Source organism: Passer domesticus, chromosome 9 (assembly GCF_036417665.1).
Source record: "Passer domesticus isolate bPasDom1 chromosome 9, bPasDom1.hap1, whole genome shotgun sequence".
NCBI classification, from domain to species: Eukaryota; Metazoa; Chordata; class Aves; order Passeriformes; family Passeridae; genus Passer; species Passer domesticus.
This window is the reverse complement of record NC_087482.1, coordinates 27330229-27343599: the sequence shown is the minus strand read 5'-3', so window position 1 is coordinate 27343599 and position 13371 is coordinate 27330229. Positions and strand designations below refer to the sequence as shown.

The following is a 13371-nucleotide window of genomic DNA, read 5'->3' as shown; positions in this document are numbered from 1 at the left end:
GTGTTCTGAAGAGAATGGTATCTTGGGGGTTTTTTTCCCTTGAAAAGTACTTTTGGAAAAGAATTCAATATTTCCATCAATTCTGGGCTGTGTTGCAGAGGGGCTTTTCTCAGAAAACTGGGAGGGGGGTGGCAGGAGGATTCAGGTCCCCTTTTTTAATTATCACCTAAAGTTGAGCTGATAATCCTCTGTCTGAGTCATGGATTGTGGTATTTTCTTTTTGAGTGGTAAAGGGGGTTGAGTTTATCAATTTCAGAAGGAAAATTACATCACTGAAAAGAATTTGATTTGCCCAATGTATAAAGTGACATCCAGGACTACCTGGAGTTTGGTAAGGAAGCTGTTGGCTATAAACTTACAATATTAACCAATATTATAAATTATAAAATTCAGTACTAATATTATATTATTAATGATAATTATTTAGTTTAGAACTCAAGATGAAGCAGTTTTGTTCTGGGGCTTTCTGGTATCATTATTTCACAGTAACTCAGATCCTGGGTGCTGCATCTGAGGCTGTTTGGGGTTTTTTTCTGCTGCTCAGTAGTTACTATAGTTTCAGCTACCAGTTTGCACAAAGCTTTTCTGAAGTAAGTAAACCAGAAACATCCTAATGAAATGCCTCTCTTTCTTGCTGATAGTTAGAAATACGAAAGGAGATGTGTTGGTGCTAACTTAATTCCCAGTTTTTATAGGGGATGCTTTAGCATTCTTTCACCCAGTTTGCTATTATTTAGTCAAACATAGGCTTTAAAATTAATATTTCTAATAACAATCTTCAATGCTTAATTTCCTTCAGAAATTCCCCACATCTTTTTCTTCTGGAATAAAACACTGGGCACAATGTTACTTAATCTTGTATTTTATACTGACCCCCCAAAAAAGAATGGGGAAGGTCCTCTTGAACCATGTAGTCTAGCAGAAAACTCACAAGTGAAAACTGTTCAAGGTCACTTAAATCTGGAGCAGAGCTCCACATGAATTTCCTGGTGTGCATGAAATACTCCTCGGAGTGTTGCAATTGCAGTGACAGCAGCTCACCCTCCCTGTGCCCCAGCCCACACCCCCGGCCTGAAGCCACCTTGACTTGAGGAGAGCTTGAAAGCTGCCTGGAAAAACGACTGCTCAGAAAGAGGGAGCACATGGGAGGCAGAGAACATTGATCTAAACCTGTGATAAGCATCCAGCCCTGTTGAGAGCAATCCCTCTTGAATCACATGTGAAAACATGTCAACATGCTTCAGCTGGGAAATTTTTGGAGGGTCAAAAGTACAGGAGTCAGGTGACAAGGGATTGCTCTGGTGCTGGAAAGTGGCTGAGCAGGTTGGATGCTTTGCAGGTCGTACAGTTGAGAAGGTTAATTTTTTTTTTTCTAATTTAAAAGATGAAAGAGATCCATTTGTGCAACAGATGATAGGTGTACAAAAGTTCATGCGTGTTTATTATTACATTATTTAATTGTAATAAATTAGTACATTATTTATCACGTGTTTTTATTATTACATTGTTTAACCCTACTCAGTGTAGGGTAGAAAGTCTGCTGTTGGATATAGTCAATTTTGGGGGTCCTTTTTACTTTCCTGGTGTTTATCTTATCAGAATAATGTTGGGATGTCACCTCTGCTTCCCCTCCAAGCTTAGGAAAGTGTGCTAATGAACATACCCTTCAATAACTGTGTGCAAAAAACAAGATCTGATGATCCCCACTAAATTAAAAACAAAACAATCAAGTTATCAAATATCCCAGAGTCTGTTGCCAAAAATGTAGTGTATGCTTTGTGATTTGTGAGTGAGATGATGAATTTGGGGGCAGCTGAAAGAGGAGAGTGGTGAATGCTCAGCCCTCTTTGGTGCTATTTATCTGCTTTCTCAGGATTTGGTGTGTTGGAATTTTCCTGCCATCAGAGTGGCTGCATAGGCACACAGAATATTTTACACTGGATGTACAGAGATTCTATAGAATTCTAAATAGGAAAGTGTTTTTGCTGTTTCACTGAGCTCCCTGTATTTAATGCAGAAAGGCTCAGCATGTTTACATTCATGAATGAGTTTTGCAACATGGTGCTTTTCACTTTTACAACTTGGTGATAGTCCAAGATTAAATATTTTGCCAAAACCCAGCACTCAGTCAAATCACGTGGGCCCTCCCTCCAGTTTTGCTGTATTCAAATATATTTTGCATTTTTAGTGTTGGGGTGATGAGAATATGATGGAAACAACTCATCCTGATAGGAGAGAAGCATTTTTATGGATTATTTGCAGTGTGTTTGACTGCCAGGAAAAACTTTAAAAGTGGGATTTAATTCAAGGAATGAGTATTAATTCATGTGGGATTTTCCTCCTCCTCCTCCTCCTCCTCCTCCTCCTCCTCCTCCTCCTCCTCCTCCTCCTCCTCCTCCTCCTCCTCCTCCTCCTCCTCCTCCTCCTCCTCCTCCTCCTCCTCCTCCTCTTCTTCCTGTGGGAGTATTCAGTATTCTGCCATGGCAGGGAACTGCATTTAGGATATTAATGAGTGTATTTCACCCCAGTCCAGTTGTGTGCCTCATTAGCTCATCTCTTGGAAACAATACTGAAGTTTACTGTCTTGTGAACATTAAAAAGCACTGACATGACTCCTCCTTTTCCTATGAGGAGAGGAAAGAATCCCAGGCTTCTTACCAACAGAATTCTGCATCCCTAAATTCCCTACTACTATGACATGGATTGAGAAAACTTGATGTGGTTATTTCAGTATCAAAATTACAAAAAATTCTTCAAGGTTAGTGTCAAATTGATCACATCTACAGTGTTTTAAAAGAAGATTAACTGGATATGGTGCACATAACATTTACTATGAAAGTTATTAACATTTCAAAAACAAATGCAAACTTTGTTTTCTGAATTTCATAATGGAGTACAACCATTTAAAATTCCATGCTAAATTGATACCTCAGCTATTAATTCTTGGCCAAGCACCATTTCCAAAGAATGGAGTCTGTTATTAGTATATTAAACTGCATTAAGAGACAGCTGATAATGACCTAATGAAACCAGATAAGCAGTGGAGCAGCAGATTGTCCTGTCAGTGGCTGTGGTGCTCACACAGGTTTGTGCTCTGCCACGCCACCTGAAATCCTGGAAAATCAAATTCTCATACAACACACCTTGTGTGAGCACAGGATAAACTCCATAAATGTTTTTGTGCTGCACTTTAAGGCTTCAGACAGAGCTGTTCCCTGTTGGAACATCAGCAGGCTGCTGGCTGACAGTGCCACTGGGACTTTGTGGTGCTGGGAGTTTATTTTATTAACTCTGGGCACAGCCTTGCCACTGGAGCAGTCGTTTTACACAGGAAATAGGGCATTTTATGAGCCCCTAATTTCTTATGGATGTGTGTTGCGACACACCTTGATTTATCTGTGTGTAGGAGATGTAATTTAATCATGTATCTTAGCCAAAGAAGTCCTTTCTTAGCCAAAACTGAGGTTTTAGAAGTGCTTAACTTCAGGCAGGTGTTTTCATGCCATTAGCACCAATGCAATGTTCAAAATGAGTGTTTTGCTCAATTTCAACCCAAACACTGAATTTCTGTCAAAGCTGGAAAACTTTCTACTGACTTCAAAGCAAGTTTGACTCCTGAAAGCACAGTCACAACTCATGCAGATGAACCTTCTGGATGGGTCACTTGCTCTTAAAATACATTTAATGGCAAATATGGTATTTTGGAATTCATTAATTCCTTGTAGTTGGTAAAACTTTTGCTAGACCCAGCAATGCGAAGCCTGCCCAGTAGAAATAAATGCCAATTATTAAAGTATGTTGAGCCTTGGAGCCAAGCACAGGCCTGAGAATGTTAACACTCTTATCAATTGAATTGTGTGCTGCTGTTCCAGCTGACAAAGCCCTGCTATCTTGTGTCCCACACGGCGTTTTGGGGGATATTTTAGAATCAATGACTTCCTTCAGCCTGGGGAGGCACCTCCAGGGCTGGAGCAGACCTTCCCTCAGCTGCTTGCCAAAGGGGGCAAAGGGCTCTCCCAAGAAGTCAGCCCTTGCTGATTACAAAATCCAAAGTGATTCATTGCCTGTCTATCAGGATCCTATTTTAAATCACAATGATTCATAGAGAGCAACACCCACATTTTATATAATGAGGCACTTTTACAATACTGCCAGCACAAGTCAGGGACGTGCTGCTTGTTCCTGCCTCCCTCAAATCCCTCCAAACCAACAGGAGCCACATTTCACTTCCACTGAGGCACGTTGTAAATGCCAATTTATGGTCTTTGCCCCTTGGGATCCTACAGAGGTTTATTCTGATTTTATATTACCAACCAGATGATACCTTATATTTCAGATTTTTATACTATACATTTTAGGCGTACTTTTTTTTTTCCCCCAAAAAAATAAATAATCATCTCCGTTTTGAAGAGTGGGAGAGATTTTTAAGATATTTTGAAACAAAAGGCATTGGAAGAGAAGCCTTTCTTCAGAATCACTTTTAGTTTCAGCACATGGTGCCTCACAAAGGATGACTGGAGCTGGGAAAGTGCAGTTTCTCTGCTCAGGGATTTCTAAGAACAGTTTGAGGATCCTTTCCCACAAACTTTGAATCTGGTTTAACAGAAATTATCTCCTCATCTCCCTGTTCTGCCAGTGCTGTGACCCCAGTAGAACACTTTTATTTCTCTCGTAGTCAGATTTTACCACCAGGAGCCCAACTCTGCCACTTCCAGAAATTTGTAGTTAAGTTCTCAGTGATTTTGAAGCGTTTTTCCTTTTAAATCTGAGCTACCTGCCTGTGAGTTTTTCAGATCCATAAATCAGTATTTCTTATACAGAAATTTCCCGTTGTTCAATATTCTCAATTTCTGTTGAAGTTCCTTGAGCACAGCCTTGCCATCAGTTTCTTTCATACTCTGGAATAACCTGAAGTTTCGTAGATCTCTATAGAGAGTAGAATACGTTTGTTGCAGAATGCAACAAACCCTACATTAACAAATTAAAATAGGATGGGAGAATTTGTAGCATATCTGAGTAGCCTGTGGCATTTTTGAACTTGTTTCTCATTTGCAATTATATTTACAAGGGTTTATGTTGCTGCAAGGGTATAAAATGCTGCTATTCCAAGTAACCCAGGCCATTTTGTGTGAATTCCATGGGATAGAAAATATATTTAACACTAAACAGCTCTATTATTCCCTGAATGGGCTTTTCTTCCTTGTTTCTATTAACAACTGCCTCTTAAACAGTGTGGTAAATTTTATGGACTGTGCTTTTAGTGAGCACAGCTTGTAGTTATAATTCAGCTATAGGAATAAAATACATTTCCCACTGATTTATGAGTTGCTTTCTTTTGGCCTTTCCAAGTGTTTGGATTTATACAGTTTCTCCTGGTGTTTTACTGTGCAGCCTTGCTGAGAGGATGAATGGATTACCTCCCCCTTTACCTTTTATTTAGCTTTTTGAAGGATGTGGTGCCACAGGGCTCTGCAGCCCTTGCACCACTGGGATTTCTAAGCCTCCCAGCCCTGGTCAGACTGGGAGATGGGGCAGAACTGAGCATCCCCAGCAGTGTTTGTTTGATTTCTGAGCCATCCATCACTGGTCAGATGGGAGATGGGGCAGAATTGACTATCCCCAGCAGTGTTTGGTCACCCAGCACTGGTCAGACTGGGAGATGGGGCAGAACTGAGCATCCCCAGCAGTGTTTGTTTGTTTTCTGGACCATCCAGCAGTGGTGAGACTGGGAGATGGGGCAGCAATGAGCATCCATCCCCAGCAGTGTTTGCTGGTGTTTCTGGGCTTGCTGGCACACCTTGAACATTCCTCTCAGCCCCTTTTCCTTTTGCTCTCAGAGTTTGGGCCCTGTGCTGGTTCTGCAGGTTGGACAGTGGGTGGGAGAGGAGCCTTTCTTTCCTCAGCTCCTGCCCCTCCTACTCAGTGATTAACCCTTGAGGTGTGCCCTGGGCTGACAAAGCCGTTTGCTCCAGAGCCCTCCTCTGATTTTATTGATTATAAACACAGAGTGTTTATTCCCTTCTTTCCAAACAGTATGCTCTTTGTGGCTTCTTTTGGGGTTTTCAGGTGGACATGTCAATTTTTTGGGGCCATTTTTAGATGGCTTCAGAGCTGGACCTGCAGAACAGAGAGGAAAATGTCATCTCATGTGCTTGGAGTCAGCAGTGCTTTTAAAGTCACCTATGCCATTAGCATAAAACAAAAAAATGCCATTATTGGTCATTTGTGAGCTCGTTTTTTCATTAAGTTACTAATTCTTATGGAGCTGTTTTGACACCCAACATTTGCTAGAGACACTGGGTATTTTCTTTGTTTTCACAGCTAAATTAAGGCACGGGGAACTTTTGTTTGCAGTTCTTTAATTGAAACAAACCCATAAAAATTTGCTTCTTCTGTCCAATAGTGAGGTCAGTTTTCATTCCTGTGAGTGTTTTTGATAAATTTCCTTGAAAAGGAAATTCCCTGGTCTGGTGGGGCAGTGGTGCCCCAGGAGGATGCCTGGCTCCAGGCTGGGTACAGGGGGGCAACACTGTGGCTTCAAAAACCCCTTGAATTTACAATCAAAATTTTAACAGGACTTATCCTCTCAGTAGCCTGGACCCTTTTCCCACATCCACAGTGGTTTCTAATGTGTGATTTCTTTGGGAAATGAGTGGTGGATAACTATTTTAATCCTATCAATATTGCTGTTCAGTGTGTTTGTTCATCATCACACCATTGAAACATTTTTTGTTTCATTCCAACAACGTTTTGAGTGTGTGCGTGGATAAAAACAAAACAGAAACATCTTTATATCTCTCCTTTTAAATAGTAAAAAATTCTGTAGTGGGTTTTTAAAGCAAGGCTTTATAGGGTTTTTTTTTTTTGCTGTTCCTTTGCTTTTTCTCTGCAGTTGGCAGAGCACTGATTTTGTCAAACTCAGAATTGGGGGCATCAGGCACCGAGGCTCTTTCTCCACCCTTTTTGTGTTTGTTTGTTTGTTTAGGAGCATCACTGTGCCAGCAGAGTTCTTGGAAAGAGGACTTTTTTTAGTTACGTTGTGCTCCCTCTGCTGACTCTGCAGCAACAGGACACGGAGAGGTTCGGGAAATGGGGGGAAATCGGGAATCTGCCGGCCGGGAATGTGTGAAACAGCAATGGGCAACAGCTTTGAGTCATCATTTGGGACACAAAAAATTCACAGAGTTTGGTAAATCAGAAACAAAATGATCTCTGGTTGATGCAAATGTTGTCTGTTAGATAAAGTCCGTTACAGTGGCAGCTGCTATTAGTGAAAAATATATAATCTTCATTAGTGAGGAAGTTGTCTCGTAAAGATTTCAAGCTTAGAGCTCCACTGTACTCCAGCATTAGCAGGAATATTCCAAATCTGTGGAGTAATCCTGCATCTGCTGAAGAGGAGAGATGTTTTATGGGCAGCACAGGGCATGGAGGGGAGGGAGGGAAGATAGTGTTCTTTCACTGCAAAAACAGAGAACTGGGGCAAGAATCCGAGGGGGTTCTGGCCAGGAAAAGCAAATGCAGTAAGGTGTGATTTTCCCTCAATAACCTGAGGTTCAGTAGTCCCTCACGTCTGGGAGCTGAGAGGAGCACTGATAAAATGCAGAATTGAGCTGCTCGACTATTGCCACACAGAATTTCTGTGTCAGAGGCAGCGAGAGGACTCAGTTTTTGGAAGGAGAATGCAGAGGGTTATCACAGGACTCTCTGCTCCCTTTTCAGAGCCCTTCTCCTCTGAGAGATCAGCGCAGGTCTTCAGCTCAGTACACGTGCTGCCATCACTGTGGTTTTGCAAGGCACACATAAAATGCATTGTCATTCTTCCAAATAGATCAATAAATTGGATCTATGGGCTATCAAGCTGCCCCTTCACCATCTCTAAATTTTTTCTAAAAGCTGAGGATGATTGTGTGATCTTAACCAACTTTTGTAGACATCATTTCACAGAGGGTCTGAGCTGCCTTAATTAAATTAAGTGGGAAAAGTCTCATTAAGTTCAGCAGAACTTGCATATGAGTTTACTTGACAAACTCTGACACATTTACACATGAGAGGGAATCCAATCTATTCTGTTAAATTTGTCTTCATTAAGAAAAACCCACAGATTTTGAAAATCCTATTATTTGGAAGTGCTTTTCCTTTTAAATCTGACCTACCTGCCTGTGAGCTTTTCAGATCCATAAATCAGTATTTCTTACATAGAAATAGCATTATTTAGCTCACATATCAATTTGTCCATATTTATTCTTGCCCATGCCATGCCATTATACCCTCCTGGATTTTAATAAAGCTGAGAGGCTTTGCTTATTTATTTTTGTCTTCTTGTTTTCTGTAACTCCCGACAGTTGGGATGTATGTTCTGGTTGCTTCATTAAATACCTGTAGGGTCATATTTTGGTAGTTTTGTCTGGAAAGAGCGTGTCTAGAATGCAGCACAACAGGCCCTTCAGGTTACCTGAGCACAGGTAGTGTTTATGGTAAAGAGCAGCTCGTGATCCAGGATGTTTTTCATACCATGGCAATCTCCTCTGTTAGATTTTATGTTCTCCTAGTAGCAGAAATGCAGGGAATAACTGTCTGAGGAACTGGAGAGCAGATCAGTCAGGGGATGAGGTGATGATGAGATGAGATTTCTGCCTATCAGCAGCAGACTGACCAGGGGTGGCTGTGCCAGGTGAGCTCAGGGCCTCTGGTTCCCTGCACATGACCCTGAGCAGCTCCACAGGAGATTAAACAGGTGAAGGCACTCAGCAAGCTCCCTATCTCAGAATTAGATGTTATCTCAGCAGCATTATCTCTTCCACTCCTGCTCTTTTGGAGGATTAAATGTCCAAGCTCCTCCATCTGACTTCCCAAATAACATCTCTGCTGCTGTTCTGCATGGCCTCGTGCTGGCTGAGGAGGATTTTTGCACATGAAAATCCTCTAAATCAGAGAAATACTTACAGGTCTGTTACCTGTATGTCACACAAGCAGCTGTGAGTTATAAAAGTATTCTCTAGTTTGTTCATTGGACTTGTCCATTGGATTTTTTAAATCTTGGTTGTTGGTTTTTTGGGTCTTTTAAAGCCATGAGAAGACTACAATTAGTCAATTTTCTCTTTTTCAGAGGGAAATGTTGTCATTCCTCTTTCCTGGGGAGGAAAAAAGACAAAGTACACAGCAAAAATCAAGTAAAGCTACATGCAAAATAGAAGTATTTGTAAAATAATCATTAAGCATGGGAACAGTCTTCACATTTTGGTTTTCAATAATGCAAGAATAAAAATAGCATGTTTCCTTAATTTTTAATAAAATGTTTCCTTCATTTACTATCTCTAAAATAAATTCATCTGAAAGTTGGAATTTGTTGTTTCTATTGTCATAGGAAATTTTGTTAAATTGAACAAGATACCCATAATTTGCTTAAATCATATGTGAAGATTTGATCTTTAAAACTGTATCAAGATGCTTTGTGTTTTATACCCAATACCTGAGCAAACCTGGAAGTTCTCATCATTCAGAAATGCTTGTGAACAATATTACTGAGGGATCTTGAAAGTCATGGCATGTTAACCTCTGGAAGGGATGGAGTTTATAGGCTTTTGACTAAAGGTTTGTAAATGGCTGCTGGCTCCAGATTTGATTACCTTAGAGCAGAAAGGGGAGTAGGAGAAAGCAGAATTACTCAGTGACCTGCAGCAGCTGCTAGGTGCAGCCACAATTCCCTGGTTTTCTCCTCAGTGTGATCTTGTCATTTGTGTTTCCTCTGTTCTCAGCATACAGAGCATGTGTGTGATTTGGACAGACACAGAGATAAAAACAACTAGCAGGGGAAAAAGAGCATGCATGGAACCAAATCCCTTCTATTCAGTGATGCTTAAACAACAGGTTACTCATTAATTATTTAATTTTATTTTGTTCCTTCTGAAATGTAATAAAAATCGAAACCATCATGCTTCTGGGCTAGAAATGCTTTTACCACAAAACCACTCTGGCATTTTTTGGTAGACTTTGCTGAAATGATTTGGCTGACTGGGAAACGAGATTTCTGATAAGGAATTACTACAAGCCCTTAGATTTTGGAGCTTGTGTGTGCCAAGCCAGACCTCTGGACTCACCTGCGTATCTGAGTTTGTCTAAGCTGTGAGATATCTGTACCCAGGGAAGTTCCTGCACACTCTGGGTTGTAATGATGCAGGAGTGCCACAGAATTACTCATGTTACACATCATGGACTTCTCCAGATCATCCCAGCCATGGGCTGAGTGAAGTGAAACCCAGCTCAGCTCTACATTGCTGTTCAGCCCACAGGGCTTTGGAACTGGAGCTTTTGAACTTGAAAAGACAAAGTGATGAGGTCTCCAGGTTGTGAGAATGTTTTTCAGAGGTTTGGTGGAGAGTGCAGGAAAACTGTTCATTTTTCAGTAGGATCAGGGGCAGGTGGTGGAGTTCACCTCTCCTCAGAGAGTGGCCCCAGCTTGTCCTTGCCTTTCAGCAGGTGCTGAAGCTCTCCAGGAGCTGCCTCAGAGCAGGGAGGTGTCTGTGCAGGGGCAGCTGTGGCTGTGGGTCCTCCTGCCTTTTGATGATTTGGTTTCCTGCAGTTACTCCTTGTCCACACAGAAACCTGGGAATTCCTGGGATGAACCTGGGCTGTGCCTGTATCCATCCTTCATCCTTGAGGCAGAGCTCCAGCAGAAAGTAATAACCCTTGGTGTATTTTGTCTAAAGGAATATAAACCAATTTTAAATGTCTCTTGATTTCTGTATTTTTTTAAAGATGAGTCTGGCCGTTACAAGAAATGGGCTCTTAAGAAGGAGTCTGTCCTAGTTTACTTTTTCATTGGGAAATCTGTTTTGGGAAGACATTTCCCAGTGTTCATGGCCAGGGATTTCACTTTGTGTTCACAGAAAATGTCATCAAATCAGAGAATCTCCTGAGCTGAAGGGACCCCCAAGGATCATCCAGTGCAGCTCCTGCTCCTGCCCAGCCACCCCAACAATCCCACCCTGGGCATCCCTGGGGCTCCTGGAGCTCTGGCAGCATTGGGAATGTCACCATTCCCTGGGCAGCCTGGGCACAGCTCATGGTTTGAGCCCTGCACTTGAAACTTGACCATTTGGGAGATAACACACAACACCAAGGTGCTCTGACAAGCTGTCATGGATTTTCCCCAGGGATTTGCCACTTTGAAGTGGCAATTAGAAACCCTGTTGTTTCCCTCCTTTCACTAAGGACAACATCCCTGATATCCCATCCAGTGGGATTGCATCAGCACTTCTTTGTTCCCACTGCAGTGAGACTCTCTCAAATGTAAGGATTTAGAAGATCCCTTGCAGCCTTTGTTGTCAAGGTCAAGGCAGAAGAACTGCAGGGTTGTGCTGGGAGTCCTAAAAGTGGGAGGAACGCTGGTGCCATTCCTGAGGGAAGGCAAAGTGCCACCATTCTGGGCACTGGCATTTAGCAGAGCTGATATGGAGGGCAGGCACAGCTTCACTTACCTGTCAAGAGCAGGTGAGCTCCAAACTCTGGAGCACCTCTGCTCCAATATCTTTATTTTGCAACAGCACTTCTGGCTGTGTGACAGAGTAGTTTTGATTCAAAGCAGATCAAATCAAAGTTTCTGTTATCTGGAGGTTAAAGGCCACTCACTTGATTGGGTTTAAAGTCCAAATTAAACAGCCAAAGTGACCAAGCTATTTTAGTTCTGAAACATCTCTTCTATTTTTAGGGTAGAATGTTCTTTTTATAAATAGTGGAAAATTAAACACAGACACTGGTTATAAAATAGCCTTTGCACTTGCTGTAACTTACAAACTTCTTCATAGTTGAAATCTGTCTAAATCAAGGATTTTGGTTCACTTGCTGTAACTTACAAACTTTTTCATAGTTGAAATGTATCTAAATCAAGGATGTTGGTTCAGCTATTTGTCAAAAGAGGACTTGGAAAAACATATTGTATCTCAATCTAAATTCATTCAGCTTGAATAAGATTTTTGCAGATAGAAGTTTCTTATTTGTTTTCTGCTTTCAAGGTTTGCATAAATATATATGGAATTTGAAAAGTCATAACTTACATTTCCTTGATCCTCGGGTTCAAGACTGGGATTAAACTTCTGGCAAACTCGAACGAGCACAGTTTTCAAATATTTCTAGTTATTTGGAGGAAAACCACCACTATTTAATACCAGCTACTTTGGGGGTTTTTCTTAATATAAAAACCCTTGAGATTTTCAGGCACTTGGGAAGAATGGTGCTTAGCCTTTGCAAAAATGAGACTTATTTGTGGAAGACTACTAATTTTATTGATATGCATTTATTGATATGGAGAGATGCAGTTATAGTTTAATCTCAAGCCTGTGAACATGGGACACTTGGAGCTCAGCTTGGGGCTGAGCAGATTGGAGATAAACATCCTAAAATGTCATTTTCTTGTTGGTGTTTGCAGGGATTACAATGGTTGACACAGAAATGCCGTTTTGGCCCCTGAATTTTGGAATCAGCCCCGTGGATCTGTCAGCCATGGATGATCACACACATTCCTTTGACATCAAGCCCTTCACCACCGTTGACTTCTCCAGCATTTCCTCCCCACACTATGAAGATCTTCCCCTTGCCAGAGCTGACCAGTCAGGCCTGGATTATAAATATGATATCAAGCTCCAGGATTGCCAAAGTAAGCTCTGCCCTTTTCTGAAGTGTTTCCCTCGTGTCCATGTTGCCTTCATTCCCTGGAACGTGTGCTAGCAGCAAATGGCTTTAGAATTCACATCTCCTGTGTCAGCAGAGATGTTCTTGCAGGGCAGACAGAAAAGTGAAAATGCTCATAGCAGACCTTCATCCTGCCAGAGCAGCAGCTGGAGTTTGGGACAGGTACCATAAAGTATCCAAAATTACATTTTAGTGGACACATGAACCCCTCTGATGTCTCCGACTCCTGCACCTTGTGTGCAGCTTTTCCTTTGAGCTCAGTGCACACAGTGCAGAATTAACTCCCTGAATGTTGAAGAATGCCCAGGGTACAGAGCATAATTTGAATTATTAATATGTGCAGCTTTTCAATTCCAAACAGCCTCAGAAGGGATGGAGTAGAAATATTGGCTACATCTGAGGCACAGCATTGTTACAGCTCCATCACAGCTCCTGGATGATTTACCTGCTGTGAAACATGCTGCTCCTTACAATTTACACTGAAAAATTACACTAAACCCTCCTTTTAAGAAAGGAAGTGACCTATTCCTAAATAAATTGTCACTTCATTCCTACTCAGAGTAGGAATGTGAGGTTGCTGTGCCTGGAAATCTTTTGAAGATCCACTTCTGCTTAGATGTGACCTCACTTTTATTTGTCGTGATCTGTACAAGAACTCTTTCAGGGAATTCTTTCTGGGGA

At 41.5% G+C, this 13371-nt stretch overlaps 1 protein-coding gene across 3 annotated transcripts in view; it reads left to right on the top strand.

Moving 5' to 3' along the window:
- PPARG (peroxisome proliferator activated receptor gamma) overlaps window positions 1-13371 on the top strand; it is a 51234-nt gene that overhangs the window by 19093 nt on the left and 18770 nt on the right. For all 3 annotated transcript variants that reach the window (XM_064432209.1, XM_064432210.1, XM_064432208.1), the window contains one exon: window positions 12428-12655. In XM_064432209.1, coding sequence (XP_064288279.1) covers window positions 12436-12655 — 220 coding nt within the window. In that variant the 5' untranslated portion in view covers window positions 12428-12435. The remainder of the gene's footprint in view (window positions 1-12427; window positions 12656-13371) is intronic.